We start from the raw sequence: 9,647 nt of genomic DNA, 5'->3' as shown, positions 1-9,647 counted from the left end.
GTGACCTTCCAGGTTGCAGATTTGGGTTGCTTGGCGCCAGCATGTCCCGAACAACAACTCAGTTAATCTCCAATAATGCCAGTGGTTCCTTAACCTGTAACCAAGAAGACTAACACACACACTGACGAACAGCTTTCCCAAGGTTGGATTTGGCCAGGCTCTAACTATAAACAGGAGAGTCGTCTAGAGTCTATCAAGAAAAAAAAAAAAAAAAAAATCTGACATTATCAAGATGAATTTGTTCTGACATAGTTTAATATATGTCATATTTTATTACCATTTTCTAAACTATAGTGAATAAACTGTGATAATGTGAGAAATGCTGAAGGTGTCTAAATATATTTTGGTTTGACTGTATATAGTTTTATAAAGTATATCATCATCAGTTTGGTGCCGCTGCTGAAAGTGAACCAGTGAAATAAACGAATAGATCAGTTTGAATAGATATAGAATAGATTTTGTTCGGACTGATAACATGTGCTTTGACTCTGTCTGATATATGGACTATGACTGGATTATACTTGTAAATAAACTGCGTTTGGATCCTCACTCTCTGAATGCTGTGTTTCTTTCCACCATCAAATCATTACAACAGAAACTCACTGACTTCCCCTGCTTTATGAAGCTCATCATCACTGAGTCATAAAGTTGGTCTTGTAGATGTAATCAGAACTGAATTGAATTATATAATTTTGTAACATTTTGGCCACTGTAGAAGATCAAATATTATGAAAAACATTCATTTTTACTCGGTTCTCACTTCAGTGATTGTGTTTTGTGTCTGTTAATGAGTGACTGTCTTCAGGGAAATGATGTGGAGTGTGTTTGCATATTGATCAGATCTTCAGTGTGTGAGAGTGTTTATAGTGCTGTGAGTTTAACACTTCATCACTGACACACACAACAATCTTCATCAACATGACCTTCATCATCATCTTCATCTGGACTCTCACAGCGTTTGCTCAAGGTTTGTGGAGCACAAGTTTGATATTAATTCATTTCTTCAAGTATATTGTCAAAGTTTTGAGTGTATTTTCTTCTTGTTGTGTTTCAGAGTGTAGAGGACAGATCACCGTCACTCAGAGTCCCTCAATAACAGCAGAACAACCAGAAGGAACTGTGAATATCAACTGTAAAACCAGCAGTGATGTGCACACTTACATAGAACTAAATTCACGGGGGAATCCTAAAAGAAAAACATACTTTTTTAGCTGGTACTTACAGAAACCTGGAGAAGCTCCTAAACTCCTCATTTATCAAACAACAGACCACTATGGAGGAACTCCATCTAGATTCAGAGGCAGTAGTTCGTCTGCAAGAGATTTCACTCTGACCATCAGTGGAGTCCAGACTGAAGATGCTGGACATTATTACTGTATGAGTCGCCACATCATCAACAGTGAAAATGTGATCACACAGTGATAAAGAGTCATACAAAAACCTCCGTCAGTCAGAGTCACAGTGACTGAACTGAAACTGCAGCTGCTCAAACATTTTCACACACACACACACACACACACACACACACACAGAGAGAGAGAGAGGACAAACACAGGAACTACACGTGTGCTCAAAACTGACTTATGAAGGAATTAAGCTGTTAGAAAGTGATATACTCTGAATCAGAAAAAAACAGAGTCCGTAAACTATCACATCAAACAAACAATAATGGCGCCATATTGTTTTGTTTTTGTACATTACACTGTAAAGTCATCGTGACAGTCACATAAAGATGTTTTTGAGCCTTTTTCAAGTAGCTCCTTCATCTCAAGCTGATAATGAATTTATTATTCATAACTCATTTTAGCAGAAGTGAAAATCTCATATGCATTGTTAGGTTTAGTGATTGTGATGGTCTCAGAATAGAGCAGCTCGTCTCCAGTGACCATGTTCAAACCCCAAGAGCTTCATTTCACATTTACTGCTGAATGCAGCTGTTCTCAACTATTACAATCAATCAAAATCCGCTGAAACTTTAGTGCAGGACTTTGAAGGAACGACACACTGATCAATGATGCAGTCGGATTGGCTACACTGTACATTTATGTAATTAAAATATATATATTTTAGGTTTGCTTCCAATACTTTTATGTTTGATAAAGGCAGCTTTAATGCAAAGTGAACTGTACACAAACTAATTATTATAATCAATATATTGATTATAATGGTGCAGACCGCTAGGTGGTGCTGTGCGCAAAAAAGAAAAAAACATTTTTAGAACAGCAAGAGACACAGTTGTAAGTTGAACTGGTGCTTAAATCATTGAATGTTGTTTTGTTTTATGACACCATATTGCAGAAGGGTAAATATTAGTGTTTCTTGCACTATTTTGATCCGATGGTGTATTTTTGAGTGAAAGCGGCCACATCAGATTCAGAGCTTGATAAACCGCTATGGATAAACCATACATCTGAATATTTGTGTCCAGGTTTGTTCGGATTCACTTAAAATGATGTCTATTTACAGAAGACCAAATCTCTTCCAACATTAGCAAACGTGTTGACTGAAGCGCTAATGCAGATCATATAGCTACAGTAATCTATAATTCAGGTATATTTAACCTTTTGTCCATGTCACCAACTGAAATGAATGCCATCACAAAATAAATCATTAAAAAAATATGCTAACTACTCGCGAATCGCGATGAGCGTTGTGACGTATTTCCGATGTGAATTAATGCTTCCGGTTATGTTTACGTCAGTTATGTTTATATCAGTTTCTGCAAAAAATATTATAAAAATCTGACCTTTTAAAAAACAAAGGTAATAGTTAGAACTAAACATCTTATAAACCTAACCAATAGTGTTGATGAAATACCATCCAGAGTAAAGTCGAGTTGTGACATTTTAAAACGTACAATTTCAAAATAGAAAAAAAGTAAATAAATGCTACACAAAATATGATTTTTGTTGTGTTATTGTGAGATATTTTTTGGGGTAACACTTTATTTTGATGGTCCATGTCAAATACATGAATGCAACTAACGATTATTAGTAGACTGTAAGGTTAGAATAAGTTGACATGTAGTTGCAAAGTTACTTAGTAGAATTTCTAAAGTGGACTATCGAAATAAAGTGTTGCCTTTTTTACTCCCAGAAACTGTCATTGATGTGAGAAAATGGAGAGTACAGGCAGCAAAGGGAGCTCATGAAATCAGACTTGAAGAGCCAATGAGAGCGGAGACAACTTAAAAAAATCAGGACAGGGCAAAGGAAAGATGCAACCTGGTTCAGGAGGAACTAACTGTGGATGAAGAAACAGAGCCAGCAGGACGACAGAGATACAAATGAGGTGGGAAACAGCAAGGTCAGGTCACTCACATGCTATAGATTCCTTTTAGACAAAAAAAAAAGAAGAAAAAAAAACCTTGGTCTAAATGATGCATTTTTAAAAACCAAATTCGTGAATCTGAAAAATGCAGGATTAAAAAAGACTATCATGAAAAAAAGAGTGTATATAATAATGTAAAATAAAAATGGGATGATATGAAATCTAGAGAAGCTACCATATTGCTTTCCAATTTACATTTTCATTACATGTATTGCTATGCATTTAGAAAGCGTTACAAAAGAAGAACAAAAGCAATTCATCAGAGAGCCAACAATAATTGTAATATACTGTACAATACCAGGTTTATTAGACAATTGAATGTTTGTTTCTAAAGCAAAAGTTAAAGCTCAATATCATTTCCAGCAACCAAAGAGCAGTCTGAACTGTAAAACTATTACATATAGCAAATTGTATTTATTAGCCTATATACATTTTAAATCCACAATTTGTACACCCTGACCCCTGATTTTGTGTTCCCGTTCACCTCATTCCTCTTTCTTGAGTATTAAACAAGAGGACTGTATTCCCAACCAGAAGCCTGGCAGAGTTTTCTCCTTTATGGGATTCTTAAACCTGTGAATAAGTTTCACTTCTTTCTTCTTTGACTCTTCGTCTGTCTCCACGGCGTAGAAGCAGAGCAGGCCTGCGGGCTGATCCACATAGACACCTATAGTGCAGCACTGATGAGTGCCCTCCACCCTGCTGTTGATTCCTTTATGCCAGGCGTCATAGCAGGACCCGGCCCAACCCAGACCCCACGACTCCTCGTTCTCCCCGAGGCCACAGGTCCCGTCGCCCGCCCTCCTCCCTGCACCCTCGTACGTCGCCCCTATAACCACCCAGCCGGAGTACAGCACCTCCCAATAACAGCGCGACGCCCAGATAGACTCCTTACACAGCACCTGCACACACACACACACACACACACACACACACACACACGCAGGAATGTGTTTTATTATTCTGGAAATAGTGCATGAGAGAGACAAAGATATCAGAATCATGTGGAGTGTGTTTGTGTGAGTTGTGGCCCATTCATGATTTTGAAAACGCTTGCAAAGTATATGGTTTCCCAATATGTGTTTTTCATTTTATTATTTATCATATAACTGATGTAAAATTATGAAATAGTTTTATGAAAGGTGGCAATAATTGAAAGTTGACTTAGCAGAAAAACCTTCACAAAAGTAACAAAAAAATAAATATATATATTAGTAGTAGTAGTATCATGTGCTTGTTATTAGTACAATTTTATGGTTATTGCTCACTTTATTAATTATTATATCATTAGATAAAAAAAAAAAAAATGAATTGATTGATTGATTTTAGAAGCAACTGTCAACAGAAATGTTTTGAACATTTTAAGATTGACCATTTTGATGACTACATATATATTTTACAGTATTTTCAAATAAATAAGTCCAATCAGATGAACTGTGTGTGTGTGTGTGTGTGTGTGTGTGTGTGTGTGTGTGTGTGTGTGTGTGTGTGTGTGTAATTCACCTGAGGGTTGTAGTCAAATCTCTGTTGTCTGTCCAGGCAAGGACACACCTCATCTGTCAAGCGGGACACTTTAGCCCCGCCCTCTGTGAGCCACAGCACTTTATTGGCAGTTCGTTCGTCCAATGAAATATTGAGCCAGTCTAGGATGAAAGAAAAAGGTCAGCTACGCCAATTAAGTTCAGTCCAGTGTTATTTTACAACCATTGATATAATATTATAGTTTTTGTTTATATTTTTAAGTTTTTATTATTTTCTGTTTTCATTTTAATTGTAGTTAAAGTAGTAGCCTAACTTTGTTGTGTTTTTGTAAAAAAAAAAAAAAAATTTTTTAAAATATGTGTATCATTTTTTTATTTAGTTTTAGTTTGTAGTTTTAGTTATTTTGGGGAATGTGAAATGTTTTTTTTATATATATTTTATTTAATTTCAGTATGTTTTTAGTTTTAGTTAAAGATAATAACCCTGGTTCAGACTGGAAAGGAGCAGGGGTGCGTTTCCCAAAAGCATCATTGGCCAACTATGATCTCAATTTCTATTGAACTCTATTGGTAACGACGGAACTTGCGACCATAGTTGGCTTTGGGAAACGCTCCCCTGTTCAGTACTGGTTTATTTGATTCTTGTTCTGTGTGCGAGACTCACATTTAAGCAGCTCCTCTCTGGACGTCGGCTCTGGGATGTTCGGCTCATAAACTGGAAGCTTTTCTGAAGAGGGAGAATGTGAGAAATATATCAGCGCAGACCAGTGTACATATAGTGGCAGATTTACTAAACAGGGCAAATTAGCGTGAGAGCGCAATACCAAAACAGCTCGATCTACTGAAGACGCGTACGTACATTAAAGAACACAGATCATTTCCATAATGGCCAACGCAATCTACCGAGTCTGGTTAAAGACATGCTTCTTTACAGCGGTAAATAATGCTGCAAACACCAGTAAATTGACTAGTGCAAAACCTTAGTAAATCACCTTGCATGATTCATTTAAATATTCTCCTCCCATACATTTAGCTTCTGAAAGGTAAACTCCTACAAATGTATATGCAATAAGATCAGCTGCAAAAATAACCCTGTCAACACATATTAAAGCAACACTATGGAAGTTTTCCTCTGCGGTCCCCCTACAGGTTGGAAGCGGAACTGTCCATTACCGCTGTCGTAAATCATTTAGCCTACAGCCTACCGTCGCACGCACACTCGCTGTTTGTCCAGCACCGGCTTTGGAATGAACGATGTCCACAGACAAGGTACACTCTCAGAAAAAAAGGTACAAAAGCTGTCGCTGTGGCGGTACCTTTTCAAAAGGTACACCTTTGTACCTAAAAAGTGCATTTTATGGCGCTTTTCCATTACCAGTACCAGCTCGACTCAGCTCGGCTCGGCTCGCTTTTCGCTCCGTTTTCCATTGCAGATAGTACCTCCACAATAGTACCTGGTCGTCATAGCGACGCCGCAGGAAACTGCCGTGACTTAATCTTTTACGCGAGACGCGCCCGCTACCTACACACACAGGACAAAGGAGGAAATCGAGTGTATGCTGTTTTTGGATGTTTTTGTTTTTGTTTTTGTTGTTTTTTATTCAGGATACTGCGTCTGGCGCGTGCAATGATGACGCAGTGAATACTGACGATTCTCTCTGACCAATCAGCAGTCTGCCGTGTTTTCACGTCACATTTTAGTATCGCCTCAGCTCGCCTCAGCCCGCTTAGAACCTCGCCGGAGGTGGTACGAAAAAAAGTACCTGGAAGCAGGTACAGGTACAACTTTTACACAGTGGAAAACCAAACAGAGCCGAGTCGAGTCGAGCCGAGCCGAGCCGAGCCGAGGCGAGCTGGTACTGTGTAGTGGAAAAGCGCCATAAGTCCCTCAAAGGTACATATTGGTACCAAAAGTGTCTTTCACCCTGTAATGACTTGATGAACCACTAAAACGATTTTGGAAACTTTATTTTAAGATAAAAAATGTTACATAGTGTTGCTTTAAGCGCTGCGTTTCTGTTAATCCTGATAGTAGTTTTTTAACACCAAAAGAGCTGTTAGTAAATCTGGCCCTTATAGACTTCGGCATTATAGGGTACAAAGGGGCTAAAGGCGCACCGGGGTAAAACGCGCCATTGATTTTATTCTCCTCTTAACCACTAGATGGCACAAAAACCCCCGCTTTTCAAGATGCACGTGGAAATTTGTCTAATTCGTGATGCGAATGCAGGCAGCAGCGCAAATTCATTCAGTGCTAGATTGATAATAAAAGGTAATTAAAGCAATAGTTTTTTAATAACGGAAGAATATGTAAAAGGATGCTATTTGGGCTAAACAGTGCTCCTGCTGTCAGGGCGAAAGACACAATAATTAGCATTATAATAAACAGCTGACTGACTTTTTCATTTGTTGACATGACATGTTTAGATTCAGATGTAAACATCATATATTAAGTTGGGTGTCCACCTTAGAGATAATACCCATATTTATACTGAAACCATCATAAATAAAAAAAATCATCAAAAATCATTTGTTACTACTGTAATGCTATTTTAAATTATTATGGGATCTCATTCAATGCTTTCAGAATATTTACTTTTTTTTAAATAATTTTGTTTCTGTATTTTTAAAATAAACATATTTTAATGATATTTATTGAACAAAAATGTTAATTTTGAATTTTATTTATCAAAATAAACTGAAAATAGTACAAACTTTGCTTAATTGCAAGTATTAACTTAGACATTATTAAAAACATATTATTTTAGCTAAAGTATTTGTATCAATACTTCAGTGCCTTTTGCCCTGTGTCTCTTATACTAAACCTCTTATAAGATTTTTAAACAAATAAACCACTTTTATGATTTAGTTTCACACAACATCTGTTGCTCCATAAAAACATACATATTTTTTTCTGAATTCATACATTATGGGAGCAGTGAAAAGCCCACTTTTCTTAAGTTGTGCCTTTGGCCCCGTTGTATTCATGATAATGATCATATTTATTCATGCATACAGGGTTTAGATAGATATATGTTTAGTCCATCATACCAACAGGAGTATTTCTGGCTTTGATTTTCATTCCTGGAAGAAAGAAAAAAGACGCTGAAAAGAGTTTGATCAGTAAAGTGTGGGTTTGTGCTAATAGATGAACCTTTGAAGAGGACAAATGGCGATTTATCCTGTCAAGTTAATGTAGTGTGTGTGTGTGTGTGTGTGTGTGTGTGTGTGTGTGTGTGTGTGTGTGTGTCTGTTCTCAGTCTCTGTGACATTCAGATTCGTCTCTGGTAACAGCATCAAACCCGCGGCATGTACTGTGTGCATGAATGTGTGTGAGTGTTTAACACACTGACCCAATAGCCCAGTTTAAAATCATTCAACACTTCTGACTTCTGAGAATGTGCCAATACAGTCCAGCGACACACCGAAACAAACACTGATTATGTGCTTCTTGATAATTCACATCATACTTCAGTTGAATCATTCATCACTAATTTATATGTAAAAACATTAAAATTATTGACAGATATGCTTAATTACACGACATTCATGGATTTTACGTAATGAATAAGCGTGACATAATGGCCTGATGTACACCTTTTAACCCTTTATTATTTAGACTTATTGCAGTTAAGCCAACTAAGCTCAGAGCAGCATTATTTCAGTATCATTGATATAGTTTTTGTTATTATTTTGAATTTTTACGTTTGAATTTTAGTTTAAAACACTAAAACAGTCTGTGCATTAGAAACATTGTGAGATTTGTTCCTGGGTTAGTTCTGAATTATGATAGTAATGCTTTACCTGTCTTCCTGGTTTGAGGCGTCATGATTCTTTGGCTTGAAGGCATTTTGATGATTGAGTTTGTCAGTATTGTGTCTAGATATTGACCGTGTGTGTAAGGCACAGCGGCTCTTTTATAGTCGACATATATTGGGCACATGGCCATTAGAAACCGTGAGGAGGGCGTTTCCAATGTCAAACTTTGGCCAAGTAAAGGCAGCACGTCAGAAACACAAACTGAAGAGGGGGAAAGGATCACAAACCAGGTCAAATTACACACACACACACACACACACACACACACACACACACACACACACACACACGCACACACGCACGCACACACACCCACACACACACATACACACACACACACTCACACACACACACAATCTCACAGACAGACACACACACACACACACACACACACACACACACACTCACCTACACACACGCACTCACACACGCACGCACACACACACGCACACACTCATGCACACACACTCATTCTCACCTACACACACGCACTCACACACGCACGCACACACACACGCACACACTCATGCACACACACTCATTCTCACACACACACACACACACACACACACACACACACACACACACACACACACACACACGCACACAGTTGGTTAGAGAAGGTCATTTGGGCTTTGAGACATTGTATCACTTTGTCATTTTGACACAATTACACACACACTTACACACACACGAAGGATTTATGTGTTGTCAGATGTTTTGTTTCAGTAACGACAGCTCAATGACAGACACACACACACACACACACACACACACACACTGCATCTCACATCTGATCTGTCTATTTGTGAAGTTCTGTGTATTTATATTTTCTAGAAAAGACCGACTCTAAAACAATAATTACAACTAAACTAAATTCACAGGATGAGCACAAGCAGGGAAAAATGATACATAAATCACAAATAAACCTTGAGCTGATAATTCAAAAGAAAAGAGGAGCTAATGCAGAAAGCATCTATTTAACTGTGAAAGAACTAAAGAAATGAGCAGAACTCT

The 9,647-nt window shown here is 37.7% G+C and overlaps 1 protein-coding gene and 1 gene segment (V, D, J or C); one reads left to right on the top strand and one right to left on the bottom strand.

Moving 5' to 3' along the window:
- LOC311284461 (Ig kappa chain V-III region MOPC 63-like) overlaps window positions 1-9,647 on the top strand; it is a 945,935-nt gene that overhangs the window by 32,655 nt on the left and 903,633 nt on the right.
- On the bottom strand, window positions 3,119-8,739 carry LOC311284304 (tripartite motif-containing protein 16-like protein). Of its 2 annotated transcripts, XM_084399285.1 has the most exons (5): window positions 8,616-8,739; window positions 7,863-7,895; window positions 5,476-5,538; window positions 4,834-4,973; window positions 3,119-4,232 (listed from the first exon to the last, which is right to left on the bottom strand). In XM_084399285.1, exons 1-5 carry the CDS (start codon window positions 8,659-8,661, stop codon window positions 3,816-3,818), a joined length of 699 nt encoding a protein of 232 aa, XP_084255411.1. In that variant the 5' UTR covers window positions 8,662-8,739; the 3' UTR covers window positions 3,119-3,815. The 2 variants fall into 2 exon arrangements, with proteins under 2 accessions (XP_084255411.1, XP_084255412.1); XM_084399286.1 differs by lacking the exon at window positions 7,863-7,895.

The sequence above is a fragment of the Rutilus rutilus genome (assembly GCF_951802725.1).
Source record: "Rutilus rutilus genome assembly, chromosome: 24".
Taxonomy (NCBI): domain Eukaryota; kingdom Metazoa; phylum Chordata; class Actinopteri; order Cypriniformes; family Leuciscidae; genus Rutilus; species Rutilus rutilus.
Note: the sequence above shows the minus strand (reverse complement) of the source record. Positions and strands in the feature narration are given on the sequence as shown.